This window comes from Cnephaeus nilssonii (assembly GCF_951640355.1).
Source record: "Cnephaeus nilssonii genome assembly, chromosome: 17".
Taxonomy (NCBI): domain Eukaryota; kingdom Metazoa; phylum Chordata; class Mammalia; order Chiroptera; family Vespertilionidae; genus Cnephaeus; species Cnephaeus nilssonii.
The window spans coordinates 29,160,913-29,180,650 of record NC_137088.1 but is presented as its reverse complement, the minus strand read 5'-3'; the positions used below and the strand labels follow the sequence as shown (position 1 = coordinate 29,180,650).

The following is a 19,738-nucleotide window of genomic DNA, read 5'->3' as shown; positions in this document are numbered from 1 at the left end:
TGATCTATTCTATGCAATATTTTTTGTTACTCAAGGAGGTTTTTATTTTTTCCATATGGTTACCTCTATAACTATACCAATTAAATGTCCCTAGTCCCCTGGGTTTAGCAATTAGAGAAGTCATTAGGAGGTCTGTCACGCAACAGAGGGAGAAAACCAGAAGCCAGAGCCCAGTGAGGAGAAAAGAGAGAGACAAGAGTAGTTTAGATCAGCGGTCGCCAACCGGTGGTCTGCAGACCAATGGTGATCCGTGAGGTCCGAAAGGTTGGCGACCGCTGGTTTAGATGAAAAGGGAGAAAAGAATTTGAACAGCAGTTAAACAGAGATATGGGTTAAGAGGTTCTTTTGTTTTCTTTAAGTAGATGTTAAAGCTATACATGTGCATACACATTTATTGCTAAGAGAAAAGTTATAAGAGGGAGAAAAAGTTAAAGGTTTTTATTTTTGTTTGTTTGTCTGTTAAATAAATTTTTATTGATTTCAGAGAGGAAGGGAGAGGGAGAGAGAGATAGAAACCTCAATGATGAGAATCATTGATCGGCTGCCTCCTGCACACCCCACTTCAGGGATCGAGCCTGCAACCCAGGCATATGCCCTTGACTGGAATCGAACCTGGGACCCTTCAGTCCACAGGCCAACACTCTCTCCACTGAGCCAAACTGGCTAGAGCAAAAGTTAGAGGTTTAAAAAAAAAAGTCAAGAAAGACTTTGGCTGGGGAAGGATGGAGTCAGGAGCCTAGGTAGAGACATCTCACTTAGGAACCCAAGTGGAGACACCTTATTCATGAGGCTGAAGAAATGGTCACTTGTGGGGAGTGAGAAACGTGATACTCTCAATTTTCTCCATGAAGGAAATGCCCATATCATCTGATCAGAGTGGGAAGTGGAGAAAGAAGTTAGGGGTTGGATCAGGCCTTAGGAAAAGTGAAGAACAGATGCTGAGGGGAGGCCCACAGCGCATACTCCGACCACAGAGGCACACTGAGGACCCAGCTCAGGCTGGAGCGGGGCTCTGGTGCTTTCCTCCAGCACCCTCCAGCCCCGCAGGCAGTACTTGGAAAGTGATTGAAGCCTTGAACCAGGGACAGGGCTCTACAGGGCAAAACGAGAATTGGGGACTCATGACTGAGACCCTATTTTACCTTCTTCACAGTATTTTTTGGACCTTAAACGATCCATGCCATGTATGCTTTTGTTTTCTCTCTCACTTACTAGTAAACGTGAGGTCCTTGAGGCAGGGATTTTGTCCATCACGGTGTCAGACAGAGCCAGCACCGGGAACAGTACCCGGCCATTAGTATCTGGTAGAGTGGCAGAGTCCAAGCTGGGACAAGAAAGCAGAAGCCAGGAGGGGTTGAAGACTCCAGAGGAATAAGAAGATTGAGGGCTGGAGAGTCAAGGAGCAGAGGTAGTGGGAGAGGGACAGGCACAACTGTGAGGATGTAGACAGTACTGAAGGCTGAGGTCAGAGATGGGCAGGCTGATAGAAAGGTCTTGTCTTCACAGCTCTAATGGTGCTCAATAGGCTATAATCTAGCAATGAGGAGAGGCAGAGTCTGCCATGGTTACTGACTCATGCTGGCTCCCCAGAGAACAGGAGGAGAAGTAATAGGTCACTGGGAGAGCCAGGGCTCTGGGAGAGGCTGTGCCTTTAGAGCCATCTGCTTCTGTTAAGCAAGGACTGCTGAGAACACAGTGTGCATCTGAGAGTCTGAAGGAGACAATGGCCATCAACAGATGCCCCCCATTTGCCCTGATACTGTCCTTCCTTCCTAACAATCCAGGGATCTGCTATACCAACAAAAAGGTACAAATGACTCCTATCTCCCCAGAGTGACTGACCTATGTACCTATCTACACTGACACATGCGCACGCACATCTCGACATTGTCAGAGGATACCCTATCTAGAAAGACAAAATGCCCTCTAAACATAAGGCTCCAAACAAACCTAACAGTCACCTGGCCTCAACTCCAGACTCTAGGGCCATGGCCCCTTCTCTATGCGCCTGAGAGTGCCATCAAAAACTCCTGAGCTCTGCTGGACCAATTGGCTCCTTCTCCCTCCAGCCCTCAAGTCCATCCAAGCCAGCAGAGTGCCTACAGCCACTAACTCTTCCCAAAACACTCTACTCAGTGGTGCCCGGTCTTGGTCCACCCCATGCTCTGCCTGTATTGCCAGATGTTAAGGCCTGTGGGCCCAGCACTTCCTTACTAGGTCAAAGCACAATGACCATGGACATGGCTGAGCTAGCACAGGCAAGACAGGCAGATGCGGCACTTACAGAGTGTATGATGTCCACCATGTTGTAGGCTTTGGTAGATTCCAAAGGGACAATTGTGTCGAGCTCAGGAACCAGACGGTCACTTTGGATAGAAAAAGAAGATGATATAATCAACACCAGAAGAACCAGTTGCCTTCTATGAGTGGGGGATGGGAGAGGAAATGAGGGCTGGGCTGATTCGTCCTTACTGGGCTTTCAAAGCAGTCCCCAAAGATGTATTCCTTTGTTGCCACCACATTAAACCGGACCTAAGCTTGATATTAATCCAAGAGATCTGTTTTCATTTAGAAGAAAAAAATGGACGTACTCCCCTGAAGGTGATTCCTTCATTTATCCTCTCTGAATAAGTCCTGCATCCTAGGTACTGTGTACGGCACTAAAGGACACTAGCAAACACAGGACCCAGTTTAACTTTCTGAGACATTATAAAGAAAAGACCAAGGACTTGTAAATGCAAACTCAGAGTTCTGCTGAAATTACTTGGGTTTACGGTTCCCTGCTGGAAGGCAAATCTGCTGGAGCTCCTCTAAAAAGCAAAGCAGCTGGCCCCCTGGTGGAACAAGGACTAACCAGTCACACAGGCTCCTGGCTCTCTGCTTCCTCCTGCCTCTCTGTGACTGAGCAGGAGCCCAGCAAGGGCCCACTCCCAGGCCACAGAAGGACTCAGCAACATGCCCCTCTCCATCAAGCTCTCATCCCTTCCTGTCCCACGTGGGCAGGCTGAGGTTTTCTGACCCTGAGATATACGTGTGGGATGAGATTTGCCTTGATCAAACCACATGCCCAATCAAGCCCAACTTCCCAGAGAGCTCTGCACTGGGGTATTGGGTACAGCCCCACCAGATGATAAAATACTGCTGTTTACACATATGCATATAGCTTCCTTAAGATCCTATGAAGAGGGGGTATGGTTGGGCCAAAAAAGGCTATTTAGACATTTCTGAGCCCCTGGGCCATAACACCTTCAAATGATGTCCTAAACCTCTGATTTATTCTGTGGTACCCCCCCCCCCACACACACACACACACATCAGGCAGTAGCCCCAACAGCAAGAAGGAAAGAAGGTCTTCTCTAGATGGCCAGCCACACACCTCCCCCAGGACTGCCCCAGCCTCTGGCCACAAGCAGGTGTGCATAAGAACATTTCCTGAAAGGCATGCTGTCTGCACCACTTCACAATTATTTCATATCCAGACACACACCCACAACTTCCATCTCTAATTCTGGACAAAACAAGACTCCAAGAAATGAAATTTTTTGGCCACTCTTTATTCCCAAACTCCTATCAAATATTACACAGAGGAAAAAAGTTAAAAAAAAAAAAAAAAAGTAAAACCTTTCTTTGCTCCTGTACACAGACGTCTCACCATTGCCCGCCCCTGGGAAATACCCCACTGCACCCCACAATCTAACCCAGGCTGCCCAATGGGAGAGACGCTGAAGGTCCAGTTAGGGCAGAGTGGCCAGACACAAGCAAGCCAATCGGCAAAATGAGAGAAGGTGCTCCGGCCTGCCACTCACCTGGGATCATGGCACTCTCGGATGGGAGCTGGGTCCTGGCTGCTGAGGGGCAGGTAGTTGAAGAACTCCCGGAGATTACACAAGGCGTCCACATCATTTTCAAAAGCTCTGTGAGCAACACCTGAGAAAACAGGAAGAATATAATGGGCCAGGCAGCCTGTCAGCCCAAAAATGCTGCTTCATGCCCATCTGCCCCTTCTAGGGCCTGTCTGAAGCAGACTGCTGATCGCTCTGCCCTCCTCACCCTCCACTAAGGATGGACTACCACATACCTTCAGGCTGACCTTCAGTTCAGGCAGCCTGTTCCCTCTGCTCTGTACCTCTGCAAAGGTCACCCCTTTCTTATTTCAGATCTTTGCTCTAATGTCACCTACTCAGACAGGCTTTCTCTGACAGCTCCCTAGAACACACCCTTCCCCCAACACCCTTCACTTTCCATCCCTGTACTAGGTGGGAGAACTCTTCACACTTTTCCCTGCCACACCTGTCCATTTCTTTCCCTGTTTCCTGCCTGGCATCTCTCCTAGAATATCAGCTCCAACTGGGTAGAGACCAGGCCTTTCTTACCCCTTTAGTCCTGCATTGAGAATAATGCTTAATTATATGTCAACTAGAGGCCCCTTGGGGTGTGGGGTGGCCTGAGCGAGGGGCCTGTGGTGGTTTGCAGGCCGGCCACGCCCCCTGGCAACCCAAGCGGAGGCCCTGGTATCTGGAATTTATTTTCCTTCTACAATTGAAACTTTGTAGCCTGGAGCGGAGCCAAGCCTGGGGCTCCCTCCGAGGCCAGCAGCCATTTGTGTTGGGGTTATAATTGAAACTTTGTTGCCTTAAGCGGGTGGGCCCGGCCAGGGAGTGCGGAAAGCTTTACTTCCCCTGTTGCCAGCGGCAACCCTGGCCTGCTCTCTCAAGCTCCATTCTGCCGCCATTTGTTTGAATTTGTTTACCTTCTATAATTGAAACTTTGTAGCTTGAGTGGAGGCTTAGGCCTGGCAAGGGCAGGCGGAAAGCTTGGCTTCCTCAGTTACCTGGGAAACCTTGCTCTCTGTGGCTGTAGCCATATTGGTTTGGGTTAATTTGCATGCTCGCTTTGATTGGCTTGTGGGCGTGGCTTGTGGGTGTGTCGGAGGTATGGTCAATTTGCATATTTGTCTATTATTATGTAGGATTATCTCTCAACAAAGCTGGAAAATAAAAAGTGAAAGAATAATGGCTGGCACATAAAATCATAGAACAGCCAAACAAGGCCAAAGACATGGGAGAGGAAGTAGGGCCAGAAGTAGGGCTCTCTCAGATTCACCGCACCGGACTCCCTGCTTCCACTGTAGCCCTATAGTCTCTTCTCTACACAACAACCAAAGTTAGCTTTTTAAGTCAGATCATGTCATGTCTCTACTCCAAGCCTCTTCCTACTCCCCCGTGCCATTCACTATGCATGCCAGCCACTCTCCTTCCACAGCGCCTCTGCAGCGGCTATTCCCTCTGCCTGCAATGCTTCTCCCCTAGACAGCCATGCAGGTAACTCCAAATATTATCCTCACAATGCAGCCAGCCCTTACCACCCTATTAAAAACTGCAACAATCCCAACCCCCTTTACTCTGCCCTACTTTTTCCACAGCACATATTACTTATGTATTAAGCTTATTGTTTATCGTCTATCTTCTCTGCTAGAATATAAGACCCATATAGGCAGAGATCTTTTTGTTTCTTTCACAAATGTATCCCTGGGACACAGAACAATGCTTGAAATAGGCATTAAATGAATACAGGGTGGGGCAAAAGTAGGTTTACAGTTGTGTCTATGGAAAATAATACAATTAATAAAAGTTAATAAATAATAGCATGAGAATAAACTGTTTTGTGTACTCACAACTGTAAACCTACTTTTGCCCTATTCTGTTTGTTGATGAATAAAAAGCAGGTTCCGTGGACAGAATTCTTTCATTCAAGATTTATAAATTTGCACAGGCACTTTGGGGGACAGCATGGCAGTTCCTCAAAAAGTTAAACAGAGTTACCATTTGACCCAGCAATTCCACTCCTAGGTACATACCCAAGAGAAAAAAAAAACTTGTACATGGATGTTCATAGCAGCATATTCATGACAGCCAAAAAGTGGAAACAATTCATGACAGCCAAAAAGTTTAACTGATTAATGGATAAACAAAATGTGGTATAGACATATATTGAAATATTATCTAGCCCTAGCCAGTTTGGCTCAGTGGATAGAGTGTCAGCCTATGGACTGAAGGGTCCCTGGTTCGATTCCGGTTAAAGACACATGCCTGGGTTGCGGACTGAATCCCTAGTGTGTGGCATGCAGGAGGCAGCTGATTAATGCCTTTCTCACATCATTGATGTTTCTCTCTCTCCCTCTCCCTTCCTCTCTGAAATCAATAAAAACATATTTTTTAAAAAAGAAATATTATCTAGTAAAACAGGAATGAAGTACTGATTCATGCTACAATATGGTAAGTAAATATTATTGTGCTCAGTAACACAAATCTGTTTGAAAACACTACATATTGTATGATTTCATTTATGTCCATCCCATATATATTAAAATAGACAAATCTATGGAAAGAGAAAGTAGATTAGTGATTGCTTAGAGCCAGAGTATTTTGGAGGAAATGGAGAGCAAATGCTAACAGGTAGGGGATTTCTTTCTAGGATGATGAAAATGTTCTAAAATGGACTGGAGATACTTGAACAACCTGTGAATATATTAAAACCATTGACTTGCATACCTGAAATGTGTATTTCACATGTATGGTATGTGAATTATCTATCTACACTAATAAAAGAGTAAGATGCAAATTGACTGTACCTTTGCAACACTCACCAGCCAATCAGGCGTGAGTATGCAAATTAACCCAACAAAGATGGTGGGTTAATTTGCATACACAGGCGCCGAGCAGCGATGGGCAAGACGCTTGCATCATTGCCATGGCGACGAAGCAGGCTTTCTGCACCGCCCCAGCCACTCCGGGCCTCTGGGCAGTGTGGGAAGGCGGAAAGGCAGCTCCAGCTGGAGCGAAGGTGGTACCGGCAGCCAGGGGAAGGAAGGCCCATTCTTGCATGAATCTTCGTGCATTGGGCCTCTAGTCTACACTAATAAAAGAGAAACATGCAAATTGACCATCACTCTGCTACACCCACCAGCCAATCAGGAGGGAATATGTAAATTAGAAGGTCAAAGATGGCCAAAACCGGTTTGGCTCAGTGGACAGAGCATTGGCCTGTGGACTGAAGGGTCCCAGATTCAATTCCGGTCAGGGGCATGTACCTTGGTTGCAGGCACATCTCCAGTAGGGGGTGTGCAGGAGGCAGCTGATCGATGTTTCTCTCCCATCGTTGTTTCTAACTCTCTATCCCTCTCCCTTCCTCTCTGTAAAAAGTCAATAAAATATATTTTTAAAAAAAGAAGGTCAAAGATGGCAGCTGCCCAGCTGCTCCAGGCGGAGTGGCTGGGTGGGGCAAGACGCCTGCTATGAGAGGGAGGGTCGGGGGAGAAGGGATCTACAGGAGCGGCACTCCGGCCGCAGCGAAGACAAAGACTGCAGACTCCGGCCAGAGTCTGCAGGGAAGACGAAGATGGCAGACTCTGGCTGGAGTCTGCAGCAAAGATGAAGATGGCAGACTCTGGCCGGAGCCTGCAGCAAAGACAAAGAAAGCAGACTCTAGCCGGAGCCTGCAGCAAAGGCAGCAGACTCGGGCTGGAGCAAAGGCCTGGGTCCCGGGTGCCGGAGGAAAACTGGTGCTGGAAGCCAAGGGAAGGAAGGCCTATTGCACTAATCTCTTCATGCAACGGGCCTCTAGTATATATATAAAACCCTAATATGCAAACAGACTGAACGGCGGAACAACCGAACAACCGGTCGCTATGACGTGCACTGACCACCAGCGGGCGCATGTGGAACATGGCGGGCATCAGCAGCAGGCGGCAGAGCTTGGAACATGGTGGGCAAGCCGCGGCAGGATGGTGGAGCCGGTGAGCAGGGGTGCCAAATCAAGGCAGGGCACTAATCACTGTCATCAGGGCGAGCCTGTGGTGTTACTGAAAATTCTTTGCTCCCACGCGCTGCTGGCCCTGATCGCCCCTCAGAGCTTCTCCACCTCCCCCTGCTCCTGAGGGGTGATCAGGGCTGGCAGCTGCCTCTCGCGCCCGCTGCTACGACAGCTCTGCTCGCACCCGCTGCCGACGCCGGCCCCGCTCGCATCCACAGCTGGCGCTGGAGCCACCGCTCACACCTGCTGCTGGCGCCCAGCGCCGGTCCTGATCACTCAGCGCTGTCAGCAGGTGCGAGCAGCAGCTGCCAGCCCCGATTGCCCCTCAGGACTTCTCCACTTCCCCCTGGCTCCTCTGAGGGGTGATCAAGGCAGCAGCTGCCACTTACAACCACTGACGGCGCCAGCCCCGCTTGCACCCGCTGCTGGCGCTGGCCCCCATCGCTCTGCACCATCAGCGGGTGTAAGCAGGGCCAGCACCGTCAGCACTTGGGAACGGTGGCAGCAGGAGCAGGGCTGCTGGCAGAGAGGAGACCAGGGGCCGTGGTGGGAGGGGCCGAGGGGGGTGAGAAGAATGTGCTGAGACCCGCCCCTGTGCCCACCGTAGCCTTGCGGCCCACAGTCCTTTCATGGTGCACGAATTCATGCACTGGGCCCCTAGTATCTCAATAAAGCTGTTATCAGAAGTGTGTGTCCACCACAAACATGTAATATTTATTGAAATAAAAAATAGGTATTTCATCAAATCTAAGATGTAATCAAGACTCAACATTATTTTATATCCCAGTAAGAAATAAAAACTGCTGACAAGTAAGCCCTGAGACAGGAGAGTGATGACAAGCTGTGGTGGATCCTAGGTGTGTATTGGAGCTGATGGGCAAGGAAAAAAATGAATCAACCTTGATGCCAACCTCATAAGGGGGGAATCATTTTTGTGGACAGAGGGATTAAGAGCTCTCATGTTATTTTTAAAAATCATATTTCACCAAATCTAAGACTTCACAAGGCTTCTGGTCAAGATGGTAGTGTAGGTAAATAAAGTACTTGCATCCTCCCATAACTACATCAAAATTACAACTAGACCACAGAAAAACCATCATGCAGAACCACCTGAAGTTTAACTGAACAAAAGTCCTACAACTAAGGATATAAAGAAGAAGCCACATCAAGACTGGTAGGAGTGGAGATGCAAACCAGCTGGTCCCACACCCAGGTGTGGCAGGTAAAAATCCAGAGGGACAGCCCTGGCAGGTCTGGCTCAGTGGTTAAAAAAGTGTCTGTCAGCCTGCGGACTAAAGGGTCCTGGGTTCGATTCTGGTCAAGCACATGTATCTTGGTGGCAGGTTCATTCCTGGCTCTGGTCAGGTACATGTGGGAGGCAACCAATCTATGTCTCTCTCACATCAATGTTTCTCTCTCTCTGTCGCTCCCCTCCCTTGCACTCCCTCTAAAAATCAATGGAACCCTAGCTGGTTGGCTCAGTGGATAGAGCACTGGTCTGCAGATTGAAAAGTCCCAGGTTCAATTCCAGTCAAGGGCACATGCCCAGGTTACAGGCTCAATCCCCAGTAGGGGGTGTGCAGGAGACAGCCAATCAATGATTCTCTCTCATCATTGATGTTTCTATCTCTCCCTCTCTCTTCCTCTCTGAAATCAATAAAAAATATATTAAAAAATAAAAATCAATGGAAAAATACCCTTGAGTGAGGATTATAAAAAAAATAAATAAAATAAAAGGGTAATAAGTATATATTTATCAACAAGTGAATCTAAAAAAAACAAAATAAACAAACAAGCAGAACAGAAACAGACACAATGATACAAAGAACATTTTGATGATTGCCAGATGGGAGCAAGGTTAGGGGATGGATGAAAAAGATGAAGGAATTAAGAAGTACAAATTGGTAGTTACAGAATAGTCACAGGTTGTAAAGTACAGCATAGGGAATATCTTCTATCTATCTATATAAAAGCCTAATATGCAAAATGTCCCCTCGGGAGTTCGGCCGGGAGACCAGGAGTTCGATTGCTCGCTATGACGTGTGCTGACCACCAGGAGGCGGCGCAGAACAAAAGAAGGCCCCAGCCAGCAGCCGGAAGGCCCCAATCGGCCTTGATCGCCAGGCAGGCCTAGGGACCCTACCCGTGCATGAATTTCATGCACTGGGCCTCTAGTAGTCAATAATATTAGAACAACTATGTATGGTGTCATATGGGTACTAGATTTATCGGGATGATCACTTAGTAAGTTATGTAGTGTCTGATCTCTGGGCTGTATGTCAACAGTAACTGAAAAATGAAAAATTATTTAAAATAAAAAATCTAAGACTACTGAAATTAAGACATGCCTATATGATATGTACACTAAGAAAGAAAAAATTTAAACAACAAAAAAAAACCCAACAGTTAAATCATGATGCATTGAGTTAACTACAAGACAATGCAGTTCAAAAGTCAGTCATACCAGCCTCACATTGCTTTGAAATCTTTCAAAGAGGCAATTACTCCTGTCTTTAGTTACTGTGTGGTAGGCAATCCTTTTACAACTTGGTGTATTATTCCAAGAAAATGTGGAATTCCAATCATTACTCTAACAACAAATCTTTTCACTAATATCAGATTCATGCCCTGCTCCCAATTCCATGCCTCTCAGTATAAACCAGTGGTCGTCAACCTTTTGGACCTCACAGACCACCAGTTGGCGACAGCTGGTATAAACAATAACTTTTTGTTTCAATGCCAAAGCATCAAATAATCTTTATATATTTTGAACTCGGCATATGTGGCAAATAACCTCAAAGAGGTAGCTATGACCAAGTTCATGAATATGTAGGCCATGATCATCACATTACAACTGTACCTAGCCAAAAGTGATTGGTAAAATGCCATCTATCCTAAGACATACCCCAACTTTGAAGTAAAAAAAAGTAACAGTAAAATATGACATTTTTTTAAAGATTCAACTGTGTATATGTAAGTCATACCTCTCATAACCACCATTCCAGTTAGCTTTAAATTTTTAAATATCAAAGCATTTGTACTACTTTAACAAATTTGATACTAAATTCATCCTTATCACTATATCTGTAGCCAATATACCATACTACAGTCTTCTCAAATAAATTCTGCCAATTAAGTGACATTTGTAAAAGACTGTCACCATTCTCTTTGGCAATGACCTTAAAAACAGTAAGGTGAGCCTCGAGGCCTCTAACCTGACATGGTGGTGTGGGTCTTGGCACCACCAAGCTCCTCCTGGGTAACATCCTCATTGGTGACAGACTTCACAACATCAGGGCCAGTGATAAACAGGTAGGAGGTATCCTGAAATCAGAAAATTCCAGAAGGATCAATTTCAGAGCAGCAGAACTAGATAGAGCCTTAGGGTCACACAGCTGAAAAGACAACAACAAAGATAGCAGTGACACACAGAACCAGGAAGGGTGCAGCTCAAAGATACCTACCCAAACTAAAGACCCAAGTTTTCCCTGTCTATTTTTAAAATCTTCATTGCATGGTTCTATCTCAGCAAAATGACATGGAGTGTGGCTAACATTTCTGGGTCATTCATCTGGAGAACACCCTACCAAGTGGCCCTTACTCATAACTTGTGGTGGCTGAAGCTTTTTTCTAAGCACTTCATGAAAATGTGTCATTAAAGCCTAGGTATTATTACATTACTACCCCATTTACAGATGAAAAAACTGAGGCACTGTGATTGTATGCAGCTTGCCTAAAATGAACCAGCTATTTAAATGAAGCCATTTGGAAACAATGATAATCAATGCTTTGGTGTTCTCAGAAGGGGATAGGCATTTACTTTTTAGTTTTTCTTTTTTTGTTTTTTGTTAATCCACACCTGAGGATATTTTTCCATTGATTTTTAGAGAGAGTGGAAGGGAGGGGGCAAGACAGAGAGAGAGAAAAAAACATTGATGTGAGAGAGACACATCAATTGGTTGCCTTCCACACACACCCGACCAGGGCCGGGGATTGAGCCTAGAACCGAGGTACGTGCCCTTGACCAGAATCAAACCTGGGACCCTTATGAGACCCTTAAGTTCACGGGCCGATACCCTGTCCACTGAGCCAAACTGGCTAGGGCTAGTTTCTAAATTAAAGATAATAAAGGCATATTGTAAAAAACTTTAAAAAATTGAAGATGCAGTGGAAAGTAAGTCTATAATGGGAGAACATATTTACCAATGCTATTTCATATAAGGGTTTAATCTCCAAAATTTACAGAGAACTCATACAACTTAGCAAAAGGAAGATAAACGATCCAATCAAAAAATGGGCAAAGGACCTAAATAGACACTTTTCGAAAAAGGACATACAGAAGGCCTAGAGACATATGAAAACATGTTCAAAGTCACTAATCATCCGAGAGATGCAAATCAAAACAACAATAGATACCATCTCACACCTGTCAGAATGTCTATCATCAACAAATGACAAGTGCTAGCGAGGATGTGGAGAAAAAGGAACCCTAGTGCACTGCTGGTGGGAATGCAGACTGGTGCAGCGACTGTGGGAGACAGTATGGAGTTTCCTCAAAAAGTTAAAAATGGAACTCCCATTTGAGTTTCCTCAAAAAGTTAAAAATGGAACTCCCAGTAATCCCACTTCTAGGACTATATCCCAAGAAACACCAATCAGAAAGGATATATGCACCCCTATGTTCATAGCAGCACAATTTACCATAGCTAAGATTTGGAAACAACCTAAATGCCCATCAGCAGGTGAGTGGATTAAAAAACTGTGGTACATCTACACAATGGAATACTATGCTATAAAAAAGAAGGAACTTCTACCATTTGCAACAACATGGATGTAACTGGAGAGCATTATGCTAAGCACAATAAGCCAGTTGGAGAAAGATAAATATCACATGTTCTCACTCATATGTGGGATATAATGATCAACATAATTTGATGAACAAAAATAGATCCAGAGACAAATGGCAGGGGAGGTGGGGGGGGGGGTAAAGAACAACCAAAGGACTTGTATGCATGCATATTAGCATAACCAATGGACACAGACACTGGAGCGGTGGGGGCTTACCCAGGGTGGGAATGGCTGGGGGGGCCATTGGGGGAGGGAAGGAGACATATGTAAAATTTTAGACAATAAAAAACAAACAAAAGTCTATATCCCAGCCCTTATTTCCAGGCTTCCAATTTCCCTCCCCAAAAGCACCACAGTTAAGTTTCTCTCTCTTTTCATTGATATCCATGCATATATGAACATTTATATATACCGGTACATAAACATATAATATGTACATCCACCTTTTTATTTTCTTTCCAGCACAGTGTCCTATAACCACTGTTGCCGGAAGCCAATTCCAGCAAGGCTGAATCATCTGGGATGACTAAAGGCATTTCCCCAAACCTGAAAAGGATGATTGCTTGCTGCCAGACAGCTCAGGGCATCTTAATCTACATGTTATTGCCTCCTGTTGGCCTAACACCTGAACAGCCGTAGGCTATTCCCCAATCTGACAATGGACTCTGTAGACTAATCCTGGCCTTTGAAGTGTATATCTCCACCTTGCCTTAGGACAATTTGTGTTAATAAAAAGCAAGGGATCCTGAGACAAGGAGAACTTGGTTTCTTCAGCCAAGCTCCTCTACCCACCCCATATGCCTTTCAAAATTACGTTTCGTCTCTGGACTCTTGATTAATTTATGCACAGCCCCTTCTCTAGATTGCTGAACCCTTCTAGATGCCGGATCAAGACCACCGGCGTTAAATGGCGCCCAAAGTCCGGCAACTGTTCTGAAACTTCTTGAAAATCACCTCATATCATTATAGGATATGTATCATAATTTATTTAACTGGTACCTACTGATGGTCATTTAGGATGTTTCCAGTATTTTGCTATAACAAGAAATTCTGCAATAAATATCTTACTATAGTCATCTCTGTCAGCTCACTATTCATGTTCTTCGCCCATTCTTTCTTTTATTGTTTTTATTTTTTTTAACATTTTTTTATTGATTTCATAGAGGAAAAGAGAGGGTGAAATAGAAACATCAATGATAAGACAGAATCATTGATCCGCTGTCTCCTGCATGCCGCCACCTCCTATGGGGATCAAGTCTGCAACACAGGCATGTGCCCCTGACCAGAACTGAACTTGGGACACTTCAGTCCACAGGCCGATGCTCTATCCACTGAGCCAAACCGGCTAGGGCTGCCCATTCTTTTGCACGACAAGGAAATTAGTCCTTAGACTATTATATTATTGTATCAGTATTTTATTGCTCGTTGGCTTACAATCTTACTAGAAAACATGTTCTTCCTCACTCTATACAAAGATTCATAAGCAAATGTTCATAAAAGTATTATTTCTAACCATCAATAACTGGAAACAACCCAGTATCTATCAACAGGTCAATCTCAAAATAATCATCTTAAGTGAAAGAAGGCAGCTCCCTACCCTCCAAAAATAACACATACTCTTTGTATGTATTTTGTACATATGACATTTTGTATGGTTGTATTTATATAACATTCTAGAAAATGCAAATTAATCTATTGCGATAAGAAACAGGTGAATAGTTACCCTAACACAGGAATGGGAGGTAGGAAAAAAATTGATTACAAAGATACATGAGGAGCCCTAGCCAGTTTGGCTTAGTGGAAAGAGCATCAGCCTGCAGACTGAAGGATCTTGGGTTCAATTCAATTTCATTCAATTTCCTCAGTTGCAGGCTCGATCCCCAGTCTCAGTCGGGACACATGTGGGAGGCAACCAATTGATGTGTCTCTCTCACATCAATGTTTCTCTCCCTGTCTCTCCTTCCACTCTCTCTAAAAATCAATGGAAAAACAGACAGAGGGAGGGAGGGGGTCAAGAGTCAAAGAATGCAGCAACCTCAAGGAGTGGGAATAGGCAAAGAACAGATTCTTCCCAGGATCCTCCAGAGGTGCCAGCACTGCCATCACCTTGACTTTAAGTCCCAGAAGACATATTTCCAACTTTTGACCTTCAGAACTATTGACTAAAGAGAAACCAAAGAAATTGTCCTTAGTTGCTCCTGAGGGAAATGGTGGATGAAGTAAAGACAGGTAAGGAGAAAAAGAGAAAAAGGAAATAATATAAGGAAAAAAGAGAGAGATTTATAAGTATTTAAAAACTAGTGGCCTGGTACATGAAATTTGTGCACATTAAAAAGGAATTAATTAGAGGAAATATTTTAACCCTTTGCACTCGCTTGCTTTTTTCTCGAGCTGCTACCTGCTAACCGTGTCGAGTCACACTTGACATCTGAGTGCAAAAGGTTAATATTGCTATTTGCCCTTTCTCTATAATAGAAAATGTCAGAAATGAAAGAAAATTAGTAAAATGTATATGAAAATCTTCCTCCTGTCAGAGTCTGGGGCGCGCCGCGGGACCCAGGGTCCAGTCCCCGCCCACCCGCGCGTGCCTCGAAATCGCACAAGACCCAGACCCGGCTGGCCCCATCCCCATTGGGCGAGATCCAGACCCGGCCAGCCCCACCCCCGTCAAGCCCCACCACTCAGGGGAGCACAGCCTCAGGTCCCCCAGCCCGGCGCTGGGCGGGGCCACAACCTCAGGTCCCCCATCAAGCCTCAACGGGTGGGGGATACAGCCACAGGGCCCCCATCAAGCCCCACCAGGCAGGGGGCGCAGCCTGAGGTCCCCTGTCAAGCCCCGCTGGGCAGGGGCGCAGCCTCAGGTCCCCCGACCTGGCGCCAGGGCGGGGGGCGCGGCATCAGGTCCCCTGTCAAGCCCCACTGAGCGGGGGGTGCAGCCTCAGGTCCCCTGCCCTGGCCCAGCGCCACACAGCCTCAAGTCCCTGCTGACTGCTCATTAAGGCTCATTACGGGAACTAAGCCTCCACTGTGGGTGCAGCCATCTTGTGTTACGGAAACCCGCCTCCACTCTGGGCATAGCCATCTTGTTTTATAGAACCCCCACACACACACACTCCACTGTGGGTGCCACCATCTTTGTTGCAACATGATGGTCAATTTGCATGTTCCCTCTTTATTAGATATGTGAGAGAGATTAAAAATGGCTGCAGAGTAAGTGGATGCTACACAAACATGCTCCCAGGACCAAACTGGAATTACAACTAAAATACAAGAAAACATTGTAAATAATCAACTGAAGACTAGCTGGAAAGAACCCTGATAACCAAGGACAGAAAGTGGAGACTGCATAGAGACTGGTAGGAAGGGTGGAGGCACAAAAGGGCTGGCTGGGCTCTCACAGACAGAGGCTGAAATTCTGGAGAGATATCTCAGCTATGGGAGGTTGCAACTGAGAAAACTATGGGGTCTAATCCCCAAGCTGGGCCCCCCAGCAGAGAGAACCAGAACTGAGAAAGGTACCCACATAACATCTGGCTGTGAAAAGCAGCAGGGTTGCTATCTGCCAGGGAGACGTGGCTGGAAGTGCAAGCACCCTATTAAAGAGCCAATGCAAATCATCTCATATGCAGCCACTCACCTTGTGCTCCAGCAGAGGTAGGGCAGAGTGGACTGGAGCTGTTGTGACCAGAAGCCAGGTTTGGGGACTCTGGGATTAGAGCTCAAAAGGCAGACACCCTGGTTTTCTGTGCTGAGTCATTCCCTCATGCTACAGAGGTCATCTTTCTCAGGCAGAACTCTGCTATCCAGGCGGTTTTGCCTGGGGGGAAAACAGCCAACCCACCCTTTTGGAAAACACCTTGCCCCACAGTGTGGAAATTTTGAGGCCCATTAAGAGACTGAGAATAACAATTAGCCTCCAGGCAGAAGCAACTGCCATACCCTGTTGGAAAAACTCACCACACCTGTGGATGATTGCCTGAGGGCTACTCGAGACTGAATCCAATCAGTCTGCTGGCAGAGGCAGTCTCTGGAGGCCTTGAGTCTTTTTGCCTGATAAAATTAGTCAGAAACAGCATCTGACACTGTCCTGCACTAGAGATTGAGAGGCATAACAGATCTACCTAATACACAGTTACAAACCCAAACAGGTGGCCAAAATGGGGAAACAAACAAACAAAAAGAACAAGATAATTCTCCAGAAGAAGAGATACATAAAATGGAGATAAGAAATTTATCTGATATAGAGTTCAGAATAATGATGGTAAAGATGCTCCACACCATGAGAAAAGATATAGTAAGTATGAAAAAGGAACAGTTGGAAATAAAGAATGACAGCACTAATAAAGAACACATTGGAAGAAATACACAGCAGATTAAGGGAAGCTGAGGATCAGATCAGTGAATTAGAAGACAGGGTAGAAAAAAACAATCAGAGAACCAAAAAGAAAAATCAATTAAAAACCAGGAGGACAGCTTAAGGGAGCTGTGGGACAACATGAAATGTAACAATATTCGCATAGTAAGTGTGCCAGAAGGGGAAGAGAGAGAGCAAGGGACAGAGAACATGTTTGAAGAAATAATGGCAGCCCGGCTGGTGTAGCTCAGCAATTGAACGTCAACCCAAGAACCAAGAGTTCGCCGGTTCGATTCCTTGTCAGGGCACATGCCTGGGTTTCGGACTTGATCCCCAGTGGGGGCTGTGCAGGAGGCAGCCAATCAATAACCTCCTCTCTGATCGATGTTTCTATCTCTCTATTCCTCTTCCTTCCTCTCTCGCTAAATATCAATAAAATATATTTTAAAAGAAAAAAAGAATAGCAGAAAACTTCCCTAACCTGATGAAGGAAAAAGTCACAGTTCAAGAGGCACAGAAAGTCCCAAGCAAGAAAAACCCAAGCAGGCCCCAAACACAACATAATTAAAATGCCAAAAATTAAAGACAAATAGAGAATCTTAAAGGCAGTAAGAGAAAAACAATTTATTACCTACAAAGGAGCTCCCACAAGGTTGTCAGCTGATTTCTCATTAGAAACTCTACAGGCCAGAAGGGAAAGGCATGAAGTATTCAAAGTAATGGAAAGCAAGGATCTGAAACCAAGACTACTATCTCCAGCAAGGCTATCATTCAAAATAGATGGTGAAATAATGAGTTTCCCAGACAAAAAAAGGCTAAAGGAGTTCATCACCACCAAGCCAGCATTACAAGAAATGCTAAAGGGACTGCTGTAATGAGAAGAAGAAATAGAGAGAGAAACCTAAGCACACAGAATTAAAATGGCAATAAATAAGTACCTATCAATAATAACCTTAAATGTAAATGGTTTAAATGCTCCAATCAAAAGACATAGGGTAGCTAAATGGACACAAAAACATGACCCAACTATATGCTTTCTACAAGAGATCCAGCTCAGAACAAAAGACTCACACAGAATGAGAGTGAAGGGATAGAAAAAACTTTTCCATGTAAATGGCAACAGAAAAAAAGCTGACATAGCAATACTCATATCTGACAAAATAGGCCATCACAAGAGACAGCAAAGGTTACTACATAATACTAAAAGGATCGATCCAATAAGAGGATATAATCCTGGTAAACATATATGCAACCCAATATAGGAGTACCTAAATATATTAAAAAAACTTCTAGAGGATTTTAAAAGAGAGATCCACAATAAGTCATAGTAGGGGATTTTAACACCACGCTGACTGCACTGGATAGATCTTTTAGACAAAAAATTAACAAGGAAACAGATGGATTTAATTGACATTTATAGAACATTTCACCCCACAGCTGCAGAATATACATTTTTCTTAAGTGTACATGGGTCATTCTCAAAGACAGACCACATTAGGACACAAAACAAGTCTTTACAAATTCAAGAAGATTAAAATCATATCAAGCATCTTCTCAGATCACAATGGAATGAAATTAGAAATCAACTACAGTAAAAACACTCAAAAACATTCCAATACCTGGAGGCTAAATAGCACGTTATTAAACTATTAATGGGTCACCAATGAGATCAAGAAAGAAATAAAATAATTCCTTGAAACCAATAAAAATGAACACACAACAACCCCAAATCTCTGGAACACAGCAAAAGCAATCCTGAGAAGAAAGTTCATAGCACTACAGGCCTACCTAAAAAAATAAGAAAAATTAATAATAAACTATTTAACCCTACAACTTAAAGTATTAGAAAGAGAACACAAGAAAAGCCCAGAGTAAGTAGAAGGAATGAAATAATAAAGATCAGAACAGAAATAAATGACATAGAAATTTAAAAAACCAGTACAAAAGATCAATGAAACCAAGAGCTGGCTCCTTGAAAAAATAAACAGGATTGATGGACCATTAGCCAGACTCATCAAGAAACAGAGAGGACTCAAATAATTAAAATCAGAAACAAAAGCAGCAAAGTAACAATGGACACCACAAAGGCTTGTAAAAATAAAATACTATGAACAACCATATGCCAACAAGCTGGACAACATGGACAAAATGGACAAATTCCTAGAAAAATACAATCTCCCAAAACTGAATCAGGAAGAATCAGAAAACCTGAATAGGCCAATAACAACTGATGAAATAGAAGCAATAATCACCCGGCCGGTATGGCTCAGTGGTTGAGCGTTGACCTATGAACCTGAAGGTCAGGGTTCGATTCACGGTCAGGGCACATGCCTGGGTTGCAGGCTCAATCCTCAGTATGGGGTCTGCAAGAGGCAGCCAATCAATGATTCTCTCTCATTGATGTTTCTCTCTCTCTCTCTCTCTCTCTCTCTCTCTCTCTCTCTCTCTCTCTTGCTCTCTCTCTATCTCTTCCTTCCTCTCTGAAATCAATAAAAATATATTTTAAAAAATTAATAAAAGAAAGAAGTGGTAATAAAAAAAAACTCCCAGAAAACAAAAGCCCTGGTCCGGATGGCTTCACAGGAGAGTGTTACCAAACATTCAAAGAACTAACACCTGTACTCCTCAAACTATTCCAAAAAATCCAAGAGGAAGCCCTAGCTCATTTGGCTCAGTGGACAGAGCGTTGGCCTGTGGACTGAAGGGTCCCAGGTTTGATTCCGG

At 44.7% G+C, this 19,738-nt stretch overlaps 1 protein-coding gene across 1 annotated transcript in view; it reads right to left on the bottom strand.

Moving 5' to 3' along the window:
* PCCB (propionyl-CoA carboxylase subunit beta) overlaps positions 1-19,738 on the bottom strand; it is a 77,356-nt gene that overhangs the window by 22,657 nt on the left and 34,961 nt on the right. Inside the window, exons 7-9 of the mRNA XM_079795463.1 lie at positions 11,028-11,136; positions 3,807-3,927; positions 2,285-2,366 (exon numbers count right to left, since the gene is read on the bottom strand). Coding sequence (XP_079651589.1) covers positions 2,285-2,366; positions 3,807-3,927; positions 11,028-11,136 — 312 coding nt within the window. The remainder of the gene's footprint in view (positions 1-2,284; positions 2,367-3,806; positions 3,928-11,027; positions 11,137-19,738) is intronic.